We start from the raw sequence: 24,170 nt of genomic DNA, 5'->3' as shown, positions 1-24,170 counted from the left end.
CGCATTTTTTTGTTTCACCTCACTCTTTTCGTGTCCTTTTTCTTTTATTTTTCCTTTCTTTGCAGCCCGCTATTCGCGCTACTCCGCGAATTTCGGTGCTCTTCCTTTATTTCGTCGCCAGCCTTGTGTTTCAATCCGTATCTATATGTCTTTTCTTTTCTCTCTCTATTCTCTGTCTCATCCCGGTCCCCTCTTTCACCGAAGTGCACCGCGCTGCTGCTCCCTCCCGAACGAAGCTCTCTCGGGTCGTGGTAGGAGCAGGGGTAGGAGAGGGGGGCTCCCTCGAAGCTAGGGGAGCACCACCGCGACCGACGACGCTTCGTTTCCTCCTCTCCCGCTTTTTTTGCTTCCTCCTTTCTGGACGGCTTCGGGGCGAGCTGCCTCCTCCTCCTCTGTTCTTTGTTTCCCCGACGGTGGCGTTTTGCCTCCTCTCCGCGCACTCTGTGGCGTCGTTGGAGCGAGCGACTCCTCGCTTGCAGCAGCAGCAGCAGAACTCGACGCACACGCCGAGAAGTGAGCGGCTAGTAGCGCGCGCGCGTGGTGAGGTGCGGCCGTGCTCGTTTCTTCTCCCCCGCCTCTACTGTCTCGTGGTGAAGCCAGCCGGCGGCTCGTTGTCGACGGGGCTGTTACTGCTTTTCGTTTACCCCGGCTGTGCTGAGTATCATTGTTAGTAAAGCGGTCGCCACTGGCTGGTGTCTCAGCTCTTCGGTGAAGTTAGTCGTCTTCCGAGTGGTTTCTACCGTCGACGAGGGAGAAGAGATTTCTCGGCCTGCTGGTTGGTGATCGCGCGTCTTGGGTGTCCGTCCTCGCGGCGGTGTCTAGCCGCGCGTGGTGATGATGATTACGCCGCGGTGATTGCGCGCGCTTGATGTGGTGCGCGTGCGCTACCGGGCCAGCGTCGTCGTCGTCATGTTTCCCTACGATAGCGGCGGCGGTCAGGGCTTTCTCGACGCCGGTGGCGGCACTCAGATGCACCACCAGCTGATGATGACGCCGCCGTCGCCCGCTGCCGGCTACCACCAGCACCAGCACCACGGCAGCGTCATAGCCAACGGCCACCACCAGCTTCACCATGCTCAACATCAGCCGCCGCCGCCTCATCACCACCACCACCAACACCACCACGACAACCACCACCAGTCTCAGATGGAGCACTTTCAGGTGAGGTCTCTCCGCACCAACACTGTTGACCACGTGTGGCTCTTCGTTTTCTTTCTCTGGGCGTATGCTTACCTACAGGCGTGACGAGAGAGAGGCAGGTGGCAAGAGCGACTCGCTTCGTTGATGCCGTGCGCGATTTCTTTGTGCACGATTCGGGCCCACTTTCGTAGGAGTTCGAAACGGAATCGTGTACCTCGGCGGCGTTGCCGCTGTCTTCGTTTTTGAAGGTAGTGCGCCCCGAGAAGTGCGTGTGAACGCGCGTCCATGTTTTCTGACCCGCAGCTGTAGGCGACGCAGCAATGTGAATTGATGACACGTCGTGTGCTTACTGTCAGTAACTGTAACGGTTCGGTCCCAAGTCCCGTGTTTTGTACGTAGTTTAAAACTGCAGTATGACATTATTGGGACTTCAAGTCTGTTGCGTTAGTACTTCACGTCTTTTATATCAGACGCGAAATGAGCACGAATGAGCAAGCGCTTTGTAAAAACCCATCTCACTTTCAACCGCGATGTTTTGAAAAGACAGTGTTTCCCACGAAAAATGTGCCGCCTTTGTTGGGTATCAGTCGCGACGCAATCATCTTCGGCGACGTTGTGTGAATAGCCGCCGTTTATGCGACGCCACTGCGGCAGTCCTCCGCTTTCGTATACGTTCTGACGCTGCGGCATTCTGTTTCCGTATTTTCCAACGAGACGCATTCAGATATACAGCTTCTTGTTCGGACGGAGAGAGAGGGCGCCTTCTTGGAAAAGCAGTCCCACTTTTACCTTGTTCCCGCCCGTTACACGTGCAGTGTTTTTGTTGCGGCAAACGCAGCGGAGCTATTGTCGTCAGCGGCCCTCGATACCTCGCAGTACCGTTGCGCCGAGTATTGCGCCTCGTATTTCACCATTGTTTGCGACTAGGCTTCCGAGAGGCTCGCTGACGTTGAGGTCGCTAGCCCGCAAAGCCCATTGTGTCTCTCCTTCCTTTTCCGATGCAGCGCTAGTCTTCGGTCCTTGTTGGGCATGTTTTGTGTGCGTTTTCGACGTGTGGGCATCTCTCAGTGCGCGTCAACGCGACAGTGGCGCGTCGCATCCACGAGCACGGTGTCTAGCGGGGGACAGACGGTCCGGTTTTCCATGCGATCCGACGGCCGACGCCGCGGTGGGGGAGAGGGAATGGTGGCTGTACGATGCTATGAAAGGTCACCATTCCGGTTTCCCCTCCGCCGTGTCGGACGTCGAATCGCATGAAAAATCGTACCGTGTGTCTCGCCCTTCTCGTGAAGGATTCGGTAACGTAGGAAACGTAAAGTATTTCAACGCTTTCCCATAGATTTCCGCAATAGCTGGTGCGGTAACGCATATGTTTGTCGGTGGTAGAGCGACGATTTCAATACGCCAGGCAGAGGGGTAGATAATCGAGTCGAGGTAAATCGTCTCCAGCGCGGCGCGTCTAAACGCTGGCGTGTCGCATTGAGGGAGAGGGAAAGAAGCGCGCTTTACCCTCACCGGCGAAACGCACTCGCCGGAGTAGTAGGTTTCTTCCGGACGAAAATGGATGTGCCACATGTAAACGCTGTCCACGCATGGTTGGGGTGGCTAGCATGGTGCTTGTTCTCTTGATGCGACGCGCTATTGTCGCATTCATGTAAACTTCGGCAATCGCAGTTCAGAAGGGTGTACGTGCGGTGTTACTGCTCGACTGACACAGGCAGCCTTCCCTCTTCAGTTCTTCAGGATGGCTTGCACCTATTGTTCCGATTCGACGGCCTAGCTCTGTGAGCCAGTCGTAGCAGGAAGGAAAGAATAGGTACAGTGTAGAATAGGAGAGAAAGGAAAGGCAGGGATAACCAGTCTAGAAGGACCGGTATGCTGCCCTACACCAAAGTCCCTAGATTTTTCCCTGTTCATAAAAAGGAAAAATCTAGGGACTTTACCCTACACCAGTCGTTTGCGCATAGGTAAGCGTCGGAGCAGTAAATTTACGGAGGACTTGTTTGGAAAATTCGTGGCGCGAAAATATATAGGGAGATCGACATCGAGATGATTAAAAAAAATTGGGCGGAGGCCCCAGCTTGGGCGGATAAATTTCCGTGCATGTTAGCAGACCCACTAATTGTCCATAATTCTGTAAAAATGTTCATTCGTGTTATAAATAGCACCTTTATCTTGACGAAGAGAACTCCGTCATATTGGTGCATGTGGTTGTCAGTGCCTACTGACACCTGTACAGATGTCGTTGTAAGGCGTACAGTCGCGCTCAATATGACTTGCAACGCGGGAGCGCGTGGCCTCACGAGTTCAAAGATTGCGCAGGGCTCCAACTTGTTCTCATTTCCCTAAATAAATTTTTCTTATTTGGGATCATCCCCAAGTGAGTGAACAGCGTTTAGTTATGGAAATAATGGCTAGCGGAAGCCATGAACAGCCTTTGAACTCGCGAGGCCACGCGATCTGGTGTTGCAAGTCATATTGAACGCGACTGTACGTGCCCTCGTCATGGCTGTGGCAGGTGCGTCTTCCAACTCCTGCTGCATTCAGCTGGTGTGTCGCCAAGGGCTATGCGCCTTTGTGAGGGCCGTTGACTTCTCTCGACTCGGAGTTGACCTGCAATGACCATTGCGTGTGCACGTTCACCCGAGGCTGTGTATATACCGGGTTAAGAAACCGGATGCGCGGATTTCTTCGCTTTTATAATAATAACTCCTTGGCACCTGCTGCTACTGCTGCTGCCCAGTTACCAGCAGTGCATGTGGCTCGCTTGACAAACTTCTGGCGCATGTTTGGGAAGGAACACCTGTCCCGATGGGTGTGCGGCGCGTGCACCTGCGTTTTTCTTCGGTAGCGCTTCCAGATGTGTGTGTGTGTGTGGGGGGGGGGGGGGGGGGGGGGCGGTGCTCTTCTATGTGTAATTCAATGCATCCATGGTTCTTGCTTACTTTTCTCATTACAAGCGTTCAATGATGAAATGAAGTACGCTTGAACGACACTTCGTAAAAATATCGGCGGTGAATAACTCTTTTCAAGGCCATAACTTCATTCATTTGGTGCAAGAAGATTGATTATGACTGAGAAAAGTGACACAAATCCAAGCAAATGAGAAACAAAAAGAGCAGGTGGTATCACCATGTAGTAGATACGCTCGCATGGACCTCGTGAAGTCGTGTCGATTCGGCCTGTCGGTTCGCGAATCCCGTCGCGCTGGTATAGTGGTTACGACGTTCGGCTGCTGTCCCTAAGGTCGCGGGTTCGATCCCGACCGCGGCGGTCGCGTTTCGATGGAGGCGAAATACTGGAGTCCCGGGCTGTCGTATGCTATCGTCGCTTGGCGTAACGCAGGCAAAACCACGTTTAAAAATAGAAATATAGAGGAAGGAGGCGAAAAATAGCCAGAGAAAAAATAAGGCAGAAAAATAGAAATAACTGGGAAAAAGAAAGAAAAAGAAAGAGAAAACCGAAGAAAAACAAAGGCTGCCCAGCTCCGCACTTCCTTCATGCTTGGCACCGCTAGTACGAAGCTGCCTTAAAACCTGATAAATTATTATTATTATTATTGTTGTTGTTGTTGTTGTTGGGGCGTCGAAAACTGGTAGTCGAGCGTATGTATACGCGAGCCATTCGCTCGTGTTGACCCTCCTCTGAAAGGGTCGGTTCAATCACGCAACCGATAGCGTGTGAAACCGCCATCGGGTCGGCCCGAGTCATCTCGACTACTGAGTCGACCCGCGCGCGTCGAGTTCACGTAGTACACGAGACTGGTATCACGATTGTTACGATGCGCTTTCGTCGTCTTGGCTCGCGTTCGTCGGATACACTTGTCCAGTTCCTTCCCAGCGATGGAGCGGTCACCGTGACCATGCCCTTCTGTTTCTTTTGTACGTTTATTGCGTCGAGAATTTTTTTCTTGTTTCCTGACTTGTTTTCCGCTTGTACCGTCTTCAGAAATATTCCCGGCGCTGCGATTTAATGGCAGCTGGCACTCCTTCACGATTTTCCGGGAGCTGTAAAAACGATAACCGTTGACAAAGGGGCCGGTACGGTGAGACTATTCCAGAAGAAGAAACGAGAGAGAGAAATAAAGAAATGCGTGACACAAAGCGCGTTTTATTGGTGAGTTAGCTTGTACTTGGCGAGCGTAAAGTCCTACATATTATTCGCCCATTTAGTGAGCCGTACGTTTACGGTATATTAAACGACGTGTTGTACAATGATTCATACATAAAGCGAAGTGCGTACAGTTGGCGGTTATCTATCGCCTTTCGTTTTATATCGACAATGAGTGAAAAGATCGTCGACCTCTGTAGCTCATTTTTGTTTGTTTGCTTGCTTGCTTCAGTTCACTCTTTAAAACGACGCGCGTTGCTCGAGCGGATGGTACAGATGCAGCAGCACGCCGCGTGCTTCTCATTAATCCGTGCAATCCCGGTGCCTCCCCGACCGTCTGTGACGTCACTGTTTCAAGCGACACTGTAGCCGTTAACCCCTCCTCCCCCCGACGCGTGTAGCGTTGTCACAGGAGACGACGCGGCGGCTAGCCGAGGCTCCGATGAATGTCGCGCTGATGCGAGTGGCAGAATTTTAAGCTGCGCGCGAGCGTACGCACGCTGTGTCGTAAGCGTTTCCGTTTGGCCTTGCGAAAAGAAAATTCGGCAATAAAGCGGGCAGCGTTCCGTTCTCGTCCGCTTGTAATAGGAGTCCCTCCACGTGACCGTTGACCTGTCGGCGACTGCGCGGTCGCACCTGTTCTGACTGGCGCGCCGTATTCTATACTACACAGTCTTGACAAGTCAGGTGCCGGATCGGATGCATATAGTACGCGTGACTGACTAACCGTTTGACGGCTGTGAAACGTATCGTTGTGGGAGAAGGGTGAGCGTTGAGCCTTCGGTACATCGAGGTAGCTTTTAAACCCCTCGTCTCGCAATGAAAAATTGCCTTAGTGAAATATGTGACGTTACACACTGTGTCAGCTGCGCGACAGCATTTGACAGGGTATTACCGAACTGCTCCCCGGTGACGTATCGCGTCGGAAGAACGGTATGCTAGGCGTGTTGGCAATCCCCACTTGAAATTACAGCGCGAAATTAAAAAAAAAAAATCGTTGACTTTTGTAGACTTTCGCTCATCTTATTCGTCGTGTTTATTTTTCTTTTGTAGGTAATTAAAATAACGAGTGACATTCACGTTCATTGTATAGCATACAGAGCCAACCTGCGAAAGTGGGCGAAAATTTAAATTCTAGGCTTTTCTTGCGGGCCAAAACCAAAATGATGTGATTATCAGGTATGCCGTAGTGGTGAACGCCGCTTTAATCTTGAACACTAGTGGTTTCCCATATCAACGCCTTAGCTGATAATGCGTTCTAGGCGGGTCTAAATAGGCCGAAGTAGGCTAGGAATGCTAATCTTATAATAAACGTTCGCAGCGAGCCACGGGCCGAATTCACAGAACTCCTATTTCGTGAGTGCTTTTTCCCCCATTGGTTAGCTGGCTTCGCTAATAATATGCCCCGCATCGTGATTGGCTAAAATGTTCTCTTACGAAAATTTGTAGTGTAGGACGTTGTCCTGTAAACGGGCCTAGCTCCACAGATGCGTGCTTCCGTAGCCCTTCCTTTCTATCTGCTGTACTCGTCACGCTGGTCTAGCGGTTATGGTTGTCGACTGCTGACCCGAAGGACGCGGGATCGAATCTCGGATGCCGCAGCCGCATTTTCGATGGAGGCGGAAATGCTAGAGGACCGTGTGCTTCGATTTAGGTGCCCGTTAAGGAACCTCTGGGTAGTCGAAATTTCCGGAGCCCTCCATTGCGGCGTCCCTCGTAATCATATCGTGGTTTTGGGACGTTCCCCATCAATTATTATACTATTCCCTCTGCTGTGCCTTCTTGCAGCAGAGCTCCCGAGATTCGCGGCTGCTGTGTGCGGGGGCGTCGATGTGTTTGCTCTGGTGCGGGATCGGCAGCCGCCGCAAGGAGAGGGGCTTGTCGGAAGAAGGATCTCCCTGTGTTGTTAGCTCATTGATTTATTCCGGGCCTGGCGAAGCGGGGAGGCCCCGCGGAATTTATTGGCACCCCGCAACAGCGGTGGCCGCCGCCGCCGATCCGAGATTGCATTATGGGCGGCGTTCCGCGGTGCCTGCGAATATAATAGAAGCCTCGTTTTTCTTTGTAATCTCGAGGGGGGGGGGGGGGCGAGGATGCTCGGCCCGGGAATAGTACCGCGGTGGTACCGCGATCCGGTTTGATCTCTCACTTGCTACCCGCCGTGGAAGCTTGGTGGCTAAGGTGTCGCGCTGCTCAGCTCGAGGACGCCACTTCGATTCCCTGTCACGGCAAACACACTTCGAAAGGGATTAAATGCAATAAGGCCCGTGCACTTATAGGTTTAGATAAAAGGTAAAGGATCCCGGAAGAAATTCATCTGGAGTCCTTTACTGTGCTATGCCTCACATCCTGGTTTTTTTCACATAGAACTCCAATTATTTGGTCTGTCTGTTGCTTACTGTAGAACTGCAGCGAGAGATAGGCACACGCGTTTATACTGTGGAATCGCACGAATGTATGTAAGAAAACGAATGACTGGGAGCTGGTGTCAGATAGCTGATGTGAGGAATTATTAGCACGTTGTGGGCTTTTTTGTCAGTGAAAGTTGGCGCACACTATATACCAATAGAGAGCACCTCCCCCCCCCCCCCCCCCCCCTCTAAAAAGAAAGAAGAAAAAAAGAAAATTTAGTTACACGTTTCATTAGTAGGTTCGTTCCTCAAAAGTAACTCGATGTCAACCGCATTTATAGCGGGATACTTGCGCACCTTTAAAAATACTTCGTTGTGCAGGTCACTTCGCTATAAAAGGTTGCACTCCGTAGCGCTCGCAATACAGCTGTGACGAAAAGAATGCTTCGTTCACAGGCCATTTCGTTGTATAAGTTCGTAGGGGCGTTATATAAATGCATGTGATCCTTATGTATCGATTTACCTTTCATTCAGCTGCGGTTTCTCGCGCTGTTCCGTTTTTCCGGTTGTCGTTTTCGCCTTAACATGGGCGACGAGCGTTTCCGGGACGAGGCGGAAAACTGAGGCGGCGGCGGTTCGTCTTCGGCGATGCCCTCCTCTGTCTCTCTCTGTCTCTTGGTCGAGAGTTCGCACTCGTGTCCGGTTACGATTTACGAGGCAGGAAGTTAGAAACGCGGCGAACCGCATGTCCTCACGCTGATGCTGCCTGCCTTACGCCGAGGCTTCGTGTGCGTTTTACGAAGCAGGGAAGAGGCCTCCCATAGGAAGCTTTAGAGAGAAACAAGGACTTCAAGCTTATTTAGTGCAACAAGAAAGCTATGATAAGGCCTAATGAGCCAGAAAAAAATATTGTGGGCGATGCGCCAGCTTATCGCGACGTTTACTGGTCAGACTTAGCTGATGTGTAATCAGTAAGGATTGGTGGGTTCTCACTATTTTTCTGAAGCGTCACAATCCGCGGCGACATGCGGTGAAAGCCGCTCATAACAGTATATATTTTTGTAAGTGACAATTTGTTTTTCTTTCTTTTTGTCGGATCTCCTGCATTGATGTGTTCCAAAGCATTCCCCGTGTTCATTTTTCACACACGGTACTTCGTAAAGTCTCGTGGTCCGTTATATTCGCGCAGAAACGAGCAGTCGACATTTCGTATGCCGAATTTGAAGTATTTGCACTTGCACCAATGGAATGAAATAGTCAGTTTGCTGCGAACGCCTTGTAGCGTTCAACGTGCTTTTTGACACCCCCCCCCCCCCCCCCGCCCATCTCTTTAACACACACACACACGCACTTTCTTGGGACTCTCCTTCTCAGATTTTGTAACATGGTACGATCTACATATCTGATTGAATTCAACTACCGTGTTTACTCGCACACTGTCACCGCCGATTCGCCCTCGCTAACGTTGGCCTGCGATGGCTGATAGCGTGTGGTGCTGGCAGATGACAGCTATTGTTGACTGGTGTTGGCTATGTATTGGCAAATGATGCTAATGTGGGCTAAGTGATAACAACCGTTTTGTTAATGTTGGCCGTGTGCTGTTATTACAGCAACATTTTATGTCACTCCAGCGGTTGAGTTGTCTATTTTGCGTCCGCGCTCGTGAACGCTGCATCACGCAAATACGGGAGAGACGTTTCTCAGGCGAGTCGAGACGCGAAAATTAGTCTCCGACCACCACACCAATTAGTTTCTAGTCACGCGAATCTGGAAGTCGAAGCAGCTAATGGATGAAGGAGAGCGTGAGGCCCGTTGCGCTTCTCTTAATCGGCTTAACGGAAGCCGCAGCCATGCACCGGGTGCGCTGTTTCGCCACCGCGCACTTTCGCAGACGTATACGCTGGAGTTCGCGAGCGGCAAAGTCTGCGAGTATTTTATCTCATTCTGTAATGTTAAATTCAGGTGGCAGAGTTGGATTAAACTTTTCTGCTATTTCTTTAGGAGCAGGTTTGTTCCTATGAGAGATTCGGAGCGGATTCAGAGTGGTAGTCGCACAAGGGAAGCAGGAAGAGTTGCTTCGCAGTGATGGGCGGAGTGGAGACCGAAACTCCGCGTGACGCATGTCCTCGTGAAAAGCCCCCTTAGACACGTTTGCCTGCATACTAGACCACGGGTGGTATTCTCTGTGTCTACTTTGGAATTCAAATGAGCACAGGCCTGGTCGGAGTGCGCGCTCAATCTCACGCGTGGGGCGACAACTTCATACCTTTGTGAGCTCTGACATTGCGGCATTCTAAATTATTGAGTAATTCGTTAAGTTGCTGTGTTGTAATTGCCATGAATCGTTCACTTGTTTATTAGTAATTAGTTGTTTCCATCTGTCTGCCAGGTACAGCCTTTCAAACCCTTGAGGTCTTGGCTGTCCAGTTTTCACTGTAATGATACTTTGAAATAAGAATGCACACACACACGTGCGCACACACACACACACACACACACACACACACACACACACACACACACACACACACACACACACACACACATTGTATCCAATATTCCCATTCTGGCTTCACTGGTGGCATGGCTTCTATGGCAGCTCCTGTACAGAGGCTTATCGCCGGAGTTCCATCTTCTATATTGCTTATTTTTTGTTCTACACACAGACAGACAGGCAGGGTCGACAGCCTTCTTCCTGAACGATCACTGGCCGTGCGGCAGTCGTGGTGGTGCACTGCACACACGAGCGACGCAGTGCCGCGCCGTCCCGACCCGTCGGCGGCGGCACGGACTCTGCGCGCCCCCGTAATGACTTCTTTGTGTGTCCGCTCTTCCGCTGAACGCTCTGTGCTCTGGGGGGGCCCGGGAGCATTATGGAAATGGCGGCGATCCACCCGCGCAGCATAGCTGCAGCTAGCTAGCACTCATCGCTGGCATAGAGGCTGCGGCGCGTGGATTCGTTAGCGCAGGTTGGTCACAAAAACCGAGGAAAGAAAAAGAAACGACTGTTATATGTGGAGGGAGGGAGTGTGCTTGCTTGCCTCACGGGGCCATCGCCTCGGTGGCTCCCCGAAGCGGCCGACCGGTGGCGGCCGTCGGGCACGGGATAAATCGCGTCATGGTTCGGGGGAGTTCGCGCTGTCGGCGAGCCGGTTTTTTGTATTCTTACTATAGTTTCTTTTTTCCCGCGAAGCGTCCAGTTCGCGTTGCCGCTGCAATGCCGCCCTATAACGGTGCAGGCAGACCGGGCCGCTTTCATTGAGAAGAAAGACTCTGGCTGCTGCAGTGTTTGTATGACGGTGTCGTTTGTTGGCGGTCTTACTCGGTCGTTTTGGGCACTCTTTTGGCTAGATAGAGGTGGCTGCATGAATCCGCGCATTGAGAATCCAGTTTTCTTATTGGGGTGGTCGGCGTGTGGTGTACACATCACGTCTTGCACGCCTGTTTAATTAAATGCGGTAAGAACTTATTGCGCCAGATTGACGGAAGTTCGCTTCGACTGCCTCAACAGGCTTTACAAAAAAGAAGGCCGTAACGGTGTGCAACCTTCACTGTGTCGGCAATCGTCTTGTGAAGCGAGGTCTCCTATCGCAAGAAAATCGCCTGGCGACGGTCGAAACTCAACCACTGCAAAAATGAGTACGATGGAGCTCACTCTCTGTTTCACCCGAAAGCACGAAATTACGTCTACAGTTTGTTTGTGAAGCGATCTGCAGCACACGTGTATCGTCTATGTGTCTCGTCCCGTCGTCTGTCCCTCTTTAACGCACTAGTCACGCGTGCCGGATATACTAACGGCAATTAAACTGCGTTACACAAATTACCTCAGTGGCACTTTCCAGGGGACTTTCTTAATGCTGTATGTATGTGTGTACTTATCGTTAGCGATAAGAATTTACCCTGTTGAACAACCTTCGAAACGCCGCAGGAGTGCTAGAGAATGATAAGTCAAATGCATAGGTCGGCAAAAAATGTAGAGCTCACTCAGACCTTGAATATATTTTGCCCTTAGGGCTCACTAGGACTCAGATTCACCAGAATTTTACTCAGCCGGACTCACTCAGATTCACTAAAATTTTCACAAACCGGACTAACTCGGACTCAAACTCATCTAAATATTACTCACCCTACCTTACTCACGCTCAGACTTACGGCTTGATCTGAGTCTGAGTGAGTCGACTCATGAGTCCGTTAGCGTATAATAAGCTTTTTCGATCAGGATTTCAACGAACTTAAGCTCTATCTCGCATAATCGGTGCTCTACGCATTTTTATCTTGTAGCTTCACATACGAGTTATCAGTGATTGCAATCCAGTAAGGGCATTTTTACTGAAAGATGTGACTCACGCGAGATATTTTTATCTAAGAAGTTCCTTTTGAAAAATTTTGTGTGGGGGGGGGGGGGGGGGTCAAGGCATGCTTCTGTTCAATAAATATTGAGCTGGTGTATGAACGCTGGTGCGTTTAAGTATGAGTGAGTAGAAGTGAATATCAACCTGAGCCGTCATAAGGCTGATAGCAATGCTGAAGTTTAGGTATCTCCATAGGTCGGCAAAAAAATTTGGATCTGACTCAGACTCGCTCAAGAATTCTATTTTGTGCTTAGGGCTCGCTCGGATTCAGACTCCCTAAAATTTGTCTCAACCGAACTCACTCGGACTCGAAACTCACCAAAATATTACTCACCCGGACACACTCACGACTCAAGTTCGATCTGAGTGGGAGTGAGTCTGCGTGATTCGACTCGTGATTGAGTTTGCCGACCTATGGTCAAATGTTGGCATTACAAGTTATAAGCTGCCTGTACGGCAGCAGTACAGGCAGTAAATACTGAGTGCAGCTGTTGCTCCTAACAGAAACTTCGAGAGGCAGATTACTCAGGGATTCTATTCCCAAACCGTTTGATCTTTCTAAACAACGCAGACTGTTGGCAACACTGAACGGCATCACCTTCTTTCTGTGAGGACGTTCTGCCCACATTGGCGCTTGAGCGAACTGGAATCCCAGTTCTGCGGGCATTCGGGTCCTTTTCGAGTGTGCTTCCCGCCGCTCATCTCCCCCGGGAAGTGTTGCTCGGATCTTCTTCGTCGAGAGAGGCAACATTGCACATGTGTTGCTTCCCGATGCGCCACTTACTGGTCACAAAAACACACAGTCGACGCGTTGTGCGTGTTTGTTTTTACTCTGTTCCTCGCACGCGCCGAATCGACCCTCGAGCGGGAAATCTGGGTTAACGGGTGTGCGGTATGGACTCTGTCTCCCTGGAGGTTTGTCTTCCCCGCAAGGACCCCAGCGATGGCAGTGAAGCGACTACGCCTCGTTCCGGAGCCGCTCACCGTATTGCAGCAGCGAGCCCGTTTTTCGGGAGTTTTTGACGCTCGCTCGGGCGTACTTCCTATAGAGAATCGACGCGAGGGCTACGCAACCAGACCGTACTAACTTTCCAAGGTTCTGCTTCTTCCAGCTTCTCGGTGCAGAATGGAGGGAGAGAGGAGATTGTTGTTATGTTTAGGAAATACGGCTTAAGCTATTTTTAGCTCATAAGTAAGGTCTAGCCCCCCCCCCCCCCTCCCGGTTTAAAGGAGCACGTCTCAGTGCCACCGGGAAAGGCGTAAAGGAAAAAAAAAAAAAAAAGGAGCGAATAGGATGTCTAGAATCAACGTGCGGTGCGGGCGTCCGCACGCGCACGAGCTATAATTTCGTTTTCCATGTTTTTTTTTTGTTTGTTTTTTTTCAGTGGCCGTTTCTCTGTCCTTTGATTTGGTGCGGGCTCGCGTGGCGTGTTGTGCTTAGAGAAAGCTTGTCTTACATACGGCCTTTTCTTTTGTCTTTTAAAACCTTCGGCACTACAGTAGGCATAAGTAAACGTGAGGTGTAAACTCTTAACAACGTCAGGTATTGCGGGAATAAAACCAGTCAAACTAAATTATATAAATGTGTCACTAAGAACGCACAAAAGTAAATATAAGAACATACACGAGTCTGTTCGTGGACGTATCAGTGGCCGCACTCCTGCAGTATGATACGTGCGCTAAAAAAAAATTATTTCATTTTATACCTATTGCTTTCTTACACATAATCTTGACAGTTTTACCGTTTGTGTGTAACACAGGGGCGTAGCGAGAAACTTTTCCGGGGGGGGGGGGGGCATTCCGACCCCTAACACCCCCCCCCCCCCCCGGCCTTGCACGCCACTGGTGTGTATATCAACCTCGGATCACTGACGAAGTAATAAAAGGCCAGGAATCGGAAATGGAATGGACACACTTATTCCGTCCTCGGCGCAACCAACTACACTGGCGTGGCCGGTTCATCGGCCTGGGCCGCGTACCACTATTCTAGTATTGACCGTGTACACGGTGAGCGATCTGTGTGGCAGCCGCTCGCGCTTCTTTTTCGTCCTCTTCATTCTTCGTTCGGCGACTATAATAGAGAGAGGCGTGAACGGCGGCGTGGTAGGTGTTCCGCGGCCGGAGGGAGTTGCAACGGTGGGCAGAATAGCGCGGACCCTTTTCTCTCGTCGAGATCCTTGGCCGGTATGTGTTCGCACCCCCCTCCCTCCCCGCCGCGAGCTCCGTTGGTCGGGCGTGCAACGGTGTAGCGGTATAGACCGTTTTCACGGAGAGGAGGAGCGTAGCCTCGAACCGGTGTATTTTCACCGCTTTCTCTCTCTCCACCTCGGCCGACCGCTGCCGCTGGTGTGTGCGGATTCCCGAGTTTTGCACTGCGTGGTGCGTGAGATGTCAGCGTGTTTCCATTTATCCACGCGCTGAAGCAATTGTGCAGCCGCAAATCGAAATGTCGGACGAGAACAAGTCGACAAGCTACCACTGCGCTGTGTTTGGCTGCGGCAACAACAACGGAAGCCTGAAAGACTGGCAGCCAAGGCATGCGAAGTGCACAATGCTTTTAAATGTCCTCGCTTCTCTCAGGTCGCACGCCTTCTTCTCCCGCAAATAGTATATTATATGTGGTGTCTTCACTTATGGCCACATTTTCAAGTCATCACACCAGCTTGTGATTGCGCTTGCGTGCTGCTACACTTTATCATCTGCACCAAAGAAAACCAATGTCAAGGCTGACGATTAATACACAAAATGTTTGCCCAAGAGTTGTCCGCTCATAACATCAACCTCTCTGATTTCTATGCTACAGCACATGATTTACAATGCCTGCGGCTAGAAAATGTTCCATCTTTGTGCGTGCAATTTCGAGGTTATCGAATTAGCACTTTCTAATCTACATGACAGAAAGGCCCGCATGACATGTGTGCTTTGGCGCAGGTACGCGTCTTGAACGTTTCGTCGAGAGCACGTTCTCTCTCGACTTGACAATTTTGTGACGATAACTAAGGTAGCGTTTATGACAACCGCACCTTTTTTTTTTTTTTCTCGCGACAACCTGGGTGTCGTGAATAATCGGCCCACGTTCGTTAAAGCCAGGTCGTTACTTGGACACGTGCGCTCGTCGTAATGCTTCTCAAATACTCGCCAGAAAACAAACTGACAATAATGTTACCAAAAGCGGGCGCCCTTTCGGCGTATCGCTAGTGGCGGCGGCTCGCGCCGAAGCGAACTTACGCCATGTCATGCTTCCAGATGTGCAACAGGCTTATTTTCATTTTATCATCGTGTTGTTTCTACGCCGAATTTTCAGCTCACCCGTCGTACATCTGTTTCTTATCCCGTGCAACGATCACAGGCCACAAGCTTTTAACTACGACGGCGACACGAATGAACACAGGCATCGGTGTTTGTGCTCCTGTCGTTCCATGAACATTGTATTGCGACGTGCTAAGCGGAACCAAATGACCTGTTAGGGATTAGAGTTACGTTTAACTTGCACAATCACGGCACGGAAACCCGAGAGTCATCTCAAACACTAATGCGCGCACCTAGCGCGCAGCCGGACAATGTGTTCGCTCGTCTCCATTTACGTTTCTCCGATTACTTCGAGAGTTGTCCTAAATGTTAACGCTCTCTTATAGCGCATATTTCAAGAACCACACCGAGGTCAGCTGTAACAAAACATACAAAGCATTTGCCAATTTACAGATGCTGCTTAAGAACTGTATTGGCATTCTTCTCATCGTCGGCGCTGCTGCGGGAACGTCTCGTGGGCCGCCGCTGCTTGCTGTTTCAGCCATTTTGAAGCTGACGGCTAAGCGATTGTTTACCAGCGCCTTTAAACTCGCGAAGCGTTGCTCTGTTTTGCCCGTGTACCGCGAAGAACAGCAATACCTTGTGAACTGAGCGTATACACGCTGCATAAACCGCCGCCGAACCCCACACACCGGAAGGGCGGCGAAACATCACAGACGCTAGACGGCGCTGCGGCGGTGGCGAGCTTTAAAAATGGCAGCCTCCTTGTGAAATTGGTGTATAGCTGCTCGGCTACAGGTCGTTAGAGGCTGCTGCAACGCATCCGTGAGAGTGAGAGAGCCGCCGCCGCCTCCGCGGCGCTCATCATTAGGCCAACGGGAGGAGGAAGAGGATGGCCGCCAGATGGAGAATCGATAATTGACTCTGGGGCCAAAATGCGACTCCGGCTTCTTCTTCTCTCTCTCTTCGCTCCGCTGTTCTCGCCAGCGAAGCGGCCGCCAGCCGATGGTCTTTACTTGGCCGCTGCCTGCGTCCCACTGCTGCTGCTGCTGCTGCTCTTAGCAGGCCGGGCGGTAGCAGCTTCTTTCTGTTTCTGCTGTTTCTCGCCCGTGAACCGTTCTGAGGTTCTTTTGTTCTTTATCTCTCTCTCTCTTTCTTGCTCGCCGCTTTGCAGCCAGCCTTTCCCTGCTCCTTAACCGAAGACATTCCCGCGATCTGACGAAAGAAAGCGCGTGTGTGCTGCAGAACGTGCCTCAGTTCACTGCGCGCGGTGACTGGCGCTTTCGGCGCCGTACAAGTCTAAGCAGGTGCTTAGACTTGTACGCAGTAGCAACCTATCCGGCCAGGAAGGTCGCGGGTCCGAATGTCGAAGGACTTTCAGGTTCAACAAAGTGGTAATAAACACGTATGCATTTTGAGTCTGTCCGGGTCCCTGCGCGTGAGAACGCGTCGGGATAGATTTGCTGTCGTCGCCGCTGTAACGGATGTTGGAAATGTGCGAAACCGCGCGGAATCTGCGTATTTCTGTGGTACAAATTCGTTGTCGCTCATCTGAAAGGGGGGCGAATTATGGGCAACTATATGAAATATAAGGGAATTATAGCAAGTGCTGAGCTCGCCGAATCGCTCCCACGTCAGTGAGCTGTGAAGTTGCTACCGCAAAGTGCTAACTTGGAAATGAAGTATGCGTGTCTCCACTACTGCCGTATAATAATAGGCAGAAAGTGGAGGAGAACTAAGTGAAGCAAGTGATCGAAGACAAGACCGAACGTTACCGCCCATCATAGTGTGATATATTTTATCCCGACGTGATCTGTGCTCACTGAAACGGTGCGGTACGTATTCCGCTGGTAGGGAAGTAAGTCCTTCGGTTTAAAGGTTTGCCCCCTCTGCGCGCACGTACCTATTTGGGTCGTCATTAATTCACTACAGCCTTCAACGTAAAGCAAAGTTTAGTCGACTGTTCATCGCGCATTGTTGCATTCTGCCCCAGTGGCTCCTCGATCGCGAATCGCCTTCCCGACAAATCATTTTTTCGCCGTAAAGCGCGCGGAGGCGGCATTGTCTCTGTCTGCATACCAGCGACAGCTGACCGCCTGTGCGCAAGAGGTCAAGTTGAAGTGGGCCCAGTGGCGCGTCGGTAAGCATCCATTCGTTTCGCGGTCGTTGCGTTGGCAGTTTTGCGGCGGTGCGCGGTGCCGTCGTTGTGGTTGGCGAAGGGCTTCTTCATCGTCTATTCCCCCTTGCGACTTCCGATCTGTCTGCAGCGCGGGGGCGGCCGACCGTGCGTGCCGCCACAATGGTTTTCCTTTGTCTCCCGATGCTCGTGTGGGTGCACTGGCCTATGCAGTGCGTGGCAGCACCCACGCCTCAAACCTCTCGGCCGACAGACCATTAGGCGAGCAGTCCTCGCGAAGCGGGGAAAAAAAGGTCGTGACGGACGGAGCGGCATTGCTGTCGGTGCCCCGGTTAGTGTGTCTTGCGTGCTCTCTCCTCCTCCTTCGTGCATCCCGACTGGCTGTGCGTTACGTACCCGGCTGGGGTATTCGTCATGTCTGGTCAAGATGAATCACCGACTTACGGGTCCGCAGTGTTTTTTGCACAGTCGCCGCGTGCATCATTGTAATTAAGATAGGGCGGCGCGGTGGCTCGCATCGCTTTACTCGAGTACGTGATTTCCGGCGAGATCGCCTTTCGAATAGCGTTGGGAGCGTTTTTATGGTGTTGGTACGGGTCGTCGGGAGGAGATGCGCGCTTCTCGGACGTTGCCCCGTGTGTATTGAATACAGAGCTCTGCGAGCGTGAAACTAAAGCACGTTTGTGCGCGGCATGTGTGTGCGTGGGAGCTCGTGTAACCTTCGCCACGCGCGGGACCACGCATCGCCGCTGTTACGCCTTGTACGTTACGCAATGGCGCGACGCTGTCGATAGCGTCGATTGGATCCCGGGGCACCGAGCTCTTTTGCAGCGGGGATTCACACGCGCGCGCGCGCGACGGATAATTGCTATTCCACGAAGTATCGTCGTGAAACATATGGCGATCGACGCTCATTGTGCGGCCGAGTGTGCCAAGAATAGGGTTCCGCCTCATTCGTCGGAACGCATCGTTAGCCAAACCTTGGAAGGTAGCTGGTCTTCGTCCAGCCTGCCTCTCTCTTGGGCTTGCTTCCTGCTTCATAGCTTGTCTCCTTGTTTTGTGGCCATGCGTTCCTGCTGGCAACGTGTACGATATATGAAAAACCACGGAGATGCTTTACATTACGTGCATTCTTTGCTTGTGCTTACGTATTCTACTCCATTCTAATGGGATGTCTCCTGAACTCTCTGTTGGATATGGAGCCTCCCTTCTTATGTTGGTATAATCCACATTTGTGTCCTTGTTATGAGCAATAAACGGCAACGTAAACTAAAAAACTTTACATTACACACCGGCAAGCGTCGGCAAATCGTAGCGCTGCAGCCATAGTTTATGATAAACGTTATTTCTGGTGTAGAATCGGGGAGGGTTCAAAGTAATGGACCGTAGGCCCTGTGGCGTTTTATACATTACCGATTGTAGTACACATTCGTTAGTGCGTGCGAACTCGTCTCCTGCCAGTACAAGTAATGATAAGAACACCGCATGCACCTTAGGTATGATGGCGCTACGACAGTTTCGTTTATCACCCCAGCGTCGCCGACTCCGGCCACAAGGGTAGCGAAGAAAATCGGACTACATTCCATACGCTAGTGTCATATGCTTCATCGCTCGTCTAATCATTACACACCGAACTTTACTAAGCACAGGTTTCGACGGGGTTCGCGCTTCTTCTTTCGATCATAAACGCGTCCAAGCCAATGATTGCGAGCATGCGCACTTGAGGCATTCGAAGCCCTTCCCTCGTGCTAAGCGATCCGAGGTGTCACGACGCATCGCATCCCTCCAATTTTCATTTCACCGCCCTCTATGTGTTGTGTGTTCTGGCGCTGCCGTCGACTGTGGAAAAGTTTCAGCGCAAGGGGCATGCATTACACGAAAAGATGCGCATCGAAAGGCCTGGCCCAACCTAGGGCTAGCTGTCACTCGCCGAGTCCGTGCTAAATGGACTTCTCTCTGTTTATACACTCACTGCACAGTAATTGGAACGCACGTGTTGCAAGAATAGATCTGTTTTCAAACGAAGTGATCACAATAGCACACAAGTCTGATGCCGTGATCGATGAGCGAGTGCATGCACCAACGTCAGCGTCGAAATGCGCGATGCACCTGAACTTTAGTGTCGCAAGTGTTTCGGCCGCAGTTCTATGGGAAATCACGTACCTTTTTCTTTCTTGTGTGTGTGTGTTCTAGAACTGTGATGTCTTTTTTTTTTTGCGCTGTACTTTTTACACGAAGGACAACACAGGAGAAACACGACGAGCACGTGTGCTTCGTGTCAAACGTACAGCGTAGATGATAGAGCTACGTCACACCTACAAGCCCTAATGGTTATTGCACTGTAGAAGTGCACTTAACTAGTCCAGCTGCTCTCTTAACTCATTAGAACCACGTCAGATATATATATATATATATATATATATAGTGAGTCAGCGTGTGTCTTCAAAGGGAGTTATATGTTTGACTGGTAAGGATTGGCCAGATAGAGTAACATGCCTTTTTTTTCTCTTAGATTGTTGGTTAATGAGGGGGGGGGGGTCACTTAGAGTGCGAAAGGATGGCAAGCACAGCCGACGACAGAAGGCTGTGTGAAATGATGAAGCGAGCGAGGAAATTTGCAGGCATCAAATGGAAGTCAGGTTGCGCAAGACATCGGAGACCATTGGGACAAGCCTCCGTCCCGCAGCGGTCATAAATAAATAGGTTACCGATGATAAAAGCATTCCGTGTCTACGATCGCCGTCTTCTATGTACCACGCGGTCTCCGCTGTCGTATCGGTTAGTCCTGCTGCCATGTAAGCATGCGAAGGAGGTGCGTGCAAACGGTCCGTGGGGCTGCGGGCAACGGTGGCACGAAACAAGGGGCAAGGCCCTCTCGCCAGCGGCAGATGGTCCGCGTCGCCCCACTGCCTGGCCCGGTCTCTTTCCCCCTCTCTCTCGTACTGGCTGTTCTTCACCGTGGGGCCGTTGTCTCTTGCAGCGAGGAGCGGTCCCCCTTCAATTGCTCCCGCGAGATTCCGTTCTTTCTTTCTTCTCCCATCTCGCCTTTGCGGTTTGCACGCCGCTTACGCGAATCTCTTGTAAGCACGAGACGAGCTTCTGTCCACCAAAAACGCGCTAAAGCGAGGCGTTACGTGTTATTCCTACAGTTTTGAACGCATTATTTACATATACAACACGTTCTTTATAGATAAGTGTGCGCGTTTTCGTAATAGTTAGATATACCAGCACATAAAGAAAGGTGAAGGCCCAAATTTGTTTCCTATGGCGCCTCAAACGCAGCGCCTCTGAGTCAGTTAGTCGTCGCAAATTTCTAAGTGCTACTATTATACATGTTTTATTGTCGTTTGGTAGCATCTTCGGAAGCGTTCGTTTAAATTTGGTGTGTATAGTAGAATATCGCTGATACGATTCCGTGTAATACGGTTCGCGGGGCAGGGCACACTTGTCTTTCGTGGCACAATTAACTGCTTAGTTTTTGTGTCTTCACTGGGTGTGCCATAACAAATTTATGATGCACACATTTGTGAAAACACTTTCGCCGCTACTGTCATTGCGTAGCAGGAAGCGAAACAACGTCGTGTTTTGTCTGGGACCGCTGTACAACGTACCGGCTCTTTCCCAGGATTCGATGCGACACGCCCGTGTACTTAAGATTTAGGTGCACGCTAAGGAACACCAGATGTTTCAAGGTTTCCGGAGCCCTCCACTACGGCGTCCCTCGTAATCATGTTGTGGTTTTAGGACGTGAAACCCCAGCAATTATTATTACCTTGAGCCCTTGCGAAGTGAGATCAGGGTCGCTAACGTTCGCGCAGATGCGGTAACTAACCTCAACCGCGAAAGACGGCGGTGGTCGTTCGTCTCGTGCCCGCTAAACAATGCTTCCTTCTCTCTCTCTCTCTCCTCCTCTCCCAAACCTTCCTTCAATATCGGCCGACCTCTGCGGGGGTCTGGAATCGGGGGGACCCGCGTTCGTTGCGTTGCGGGCGACGTCACTCTTCGTCGCCGACTTGTTTTGCTCTCTCTACCCCGCGCAAACGCTGGCCGCCGGCATATCGGATGACTCTCTCCTTTTGTCGAGCTCCGTTTGATGGAGCGCCTATACTTCGCTCGCCGCACGCGCCCTTTGTTCTCTCTGCTCCCTTGTTTCCGAGCTCGTATCCCTCTTTTTATTTATAATCTCGGTTCCTCCGCGCTCTCACGCGTATTATTGTTATTCGCGGTGTGGCGCGCGTCGCCCGCTGTGCTAACGGGTAGCGCCGCCGCGGCCAGCCGTTGTAAACCCTCCCTTAACGGCGCGAAGTTGAGGTACGCCAGCCTTGTATTTTCGGGCGCGACGGCGATGCTTCCGAGCCGAGCGATTAAAGGGTGCAGCTAAGCGATGCGCCGCGTTAAGCTTTAATACTGGTTGTGGGTTACGATTTTTCTTTTCTTTCATCAGGCTAACCCTTGTTTCGTGCCGCTCGCTTGTAACCGACCGTGGGCTAATAGCGGCAACTATATTGTACAAGAATTCCGGTACACTATAACGGCAGCCAAAGGCGGAAGCGACGTGGCGTCGCAGAAATATGGTAACTTGCTCAACGATTGTGATGATGACTATAATGGGAACAGGTTTTTTGACATGGAATGGAAAAGGGTTCGCCATTCTGGGTCTTCTATGACGACTTCAGCGATGGCCGGTCTACGTCGATGAGCGAATGCCCTGCATAGCTCTGGGGCGCCGTTGAAAAGGACTCCATTCCTCTTCTATGAGGTGTGGAAGGAACTAAGAGTGTGAAGGGGAGAAAAGGGGGGGGGGGGGCGTAAGCGGATGTGTATTTTACCGTGACATGAACGTTCATGGTGAGTACGCCACATCTTGTACAACCGGCGATATATATATACATGACCATGAAGTGTAGATGTGTAAATGAACGAAATAATCGCAAATAGCTGGACGTATTGGTTCTGGACGCGGCTTCCGAAATAATTGTACTGAAAGCACAGTTAAACGGATAGACGAAAACGACAAAGGCGCTACTTTATTATAGCAAGTTCTTTGTTGCCCAGAATAACCCAGGTAGGCTTACGCAATCAGAGTGCGCGACATCGAATCGGTCTCAGTAGAGACCGCTCTGTGGGCACCGATTCGCATGGAATCGGCAGGCTTTCGGCTCTGAACTCATGCGGTGGCTTTGTTACAGTAGAGTTTGCCATTTTGTTTTCCTTGCGCGCTTCTATTTTCATGAAATAGCTGCGCTCATCCACTGCTTTTCCCCCATTTGTGAGGATTAAATGCATGCGGTGTTTCGAAAGAATCTGTGTTGTGCTTTTTAGCTCTTGATGCGCTTCGCACACGGACCCAGTTGTGCTCCTCTTCGTATTTGCGCTAAGTTTGCGGCACATTCGGGGAAGGAGGGAAAGCAAGATTTGTTGCCGGCGTGCTTATCTCTGCAGATCGTTCAGCTCAAGTATGTCCGTTCATGCATATCTGTGCCCACGTCTACCATCGCCGTCTCGCTTTCTTTTCTTTTATTTATTTATTGCGCCTGCCTGCCAGGTGTTTCGCCTCCGCGGGTACTACAGGGGAGAGACAGCTTTAGGCAAGCATGTCTACTTCACAGAAACGTACCCAATTCACGTATCTTGGACTCTTGGAGCACATGCCGCACCTGTCTGCTTGCGTACGAGTCGTGCCCATATACTTGTCGTGCCCATATACGTGCCCATATACATATACGGGGCGGGGGTGTTAAGCGTCCTGACGTTACTGGCGCGTGAACCAGGTCCGAGTTGAAGGATTCTCGTTAGCAACACCACCCCCCTCCTTCCACTTGCTCACGCTTTAGGTGTCCGAAAAGCGACGCTGTGGGTGCTCTATCGGAATTAACAATATGTGTCGCACGCTTTTGCGTCAACCGCCACGCGCCGTTGCCAAGGCGTGCTTGCGCCGCTCTAAACACTTGGAAGTCGGGTGGCCTTGGGGGAGGCGCCTGTTTTTCGCGCTATAATAACCGCGAGCACTGTCGTTTCGTACAGCACCTGCCCTGTTGCCGCAGATTTCGCAGGAGGCCGTACAACGGCTCGGCGCTTCAATGTCATCTTGCGTTCGAGTGCTTCCTCATTCTCGAGTTTTAGGGGCGCGATGCGATTGTGCATTGCGTCACATCTGCCTGGAGCGTCGGCGTTTTTCTTTTTCGTTTTTTTTATTCCCCTCCTTTTTTTCTTTCCTGCTCGCACCTGCCACACTGTCGTTATACTTGTGCGTGACTGTTGCGAGGTGCTTGCGTGTCACGTCCCGCTGATTTCGCTCTAATCGTTCTCGCGTTTTTTAACAATCCGATGAAAGCTTGACGGGGGGGCAGGGGGTGGACACCGCAGAGAGGGTTGCGCCAGGCGTACTCGAAAGACAGCTTCTATCCAATCATTCCGTTCACTCTACTCATTATTAGCTTTATTACCCGATCTTTCTGAGTGTTAATTTCCGATTTTGCTTCCTTCTGAAGTATTGTCATCATCTCTCAATTTATATTTTTCCGTCTTCGTCTGTTAGTGGGGAAACAAACTGATTGCGGCCGGAAAAAAAGTTTCAATTTTCGGCGTGCGCACGCACTAGCAGAGCGTAGCGTTGGACGAGTTAGTGCATAGCTTAACGAAAAGTTTGTGGCGCGAACTAAGAACGAGTAAAAAACGAGAGGAGACGGGATGGCGCATGCGCCTTTTGAACGCCAGAACGCCAAGGTACCTCCATACGATGTTGCACGTAAAGCGCATCGCTTGAGGTGACCGTGACTTCCGTCGTTCAGAAAAGACGCTGTTAGTGAATGGAGTTATCTCCGGTGGTTG

At 51.1% G+C, this 24,170-nt stretch overlaps 1 protein-coding gene across 5 annotated transcripts in view; it reads left to right on the top strand.

Moving 5' to 3' along the window:
- LOC119394321 (transcription factor 12) overlaps positions 1 to 24,170 on the top strand; it is a 215,105-nt gene that overhangs the window by 77,081 nt on the left and 113,854 nt on the right. The window contains exon 1 of one of the 5 annotated variants that reach the window (XM_037661617.2): positions 895 to 1,161. The exons of the other annotated variants lie outside the window; for them this stretch is intronic. Within the exon in view, the coding sequence (XP_037517545.1) occupies positions 910 to 1,161 (252 nt within the window). The 5' untranslated portion in view covers positions 895 to 909. Of the gene's footprint in view, positions 1 to 894; positions 1,162 to 24,170 lie in introns of those variants that run through there. 5 annotated transcript variants of the gene reach the window in all.

This window comes from Rhipicephalus sanguineus, chromosome 5, assembly GCF_013339695.2.
Source record: "Rhipicephalus sanguineus isolate Rsan-2018 chromosome 5, BIME_Rsan_1.4, whole genome shotgun sequence".
Classification (NCBI taxonomy): Eukaryota; Metazoa; Arthropoda; class Arachnida; order Ixodida; family Ixodidae; genus Rhipicephalus; species Rhipicephalus sanguineus.
Note: the sequence above shows the minus strand (reverse complement) of the source record. Positions and strands in the feature narration are given on the sequence as shown.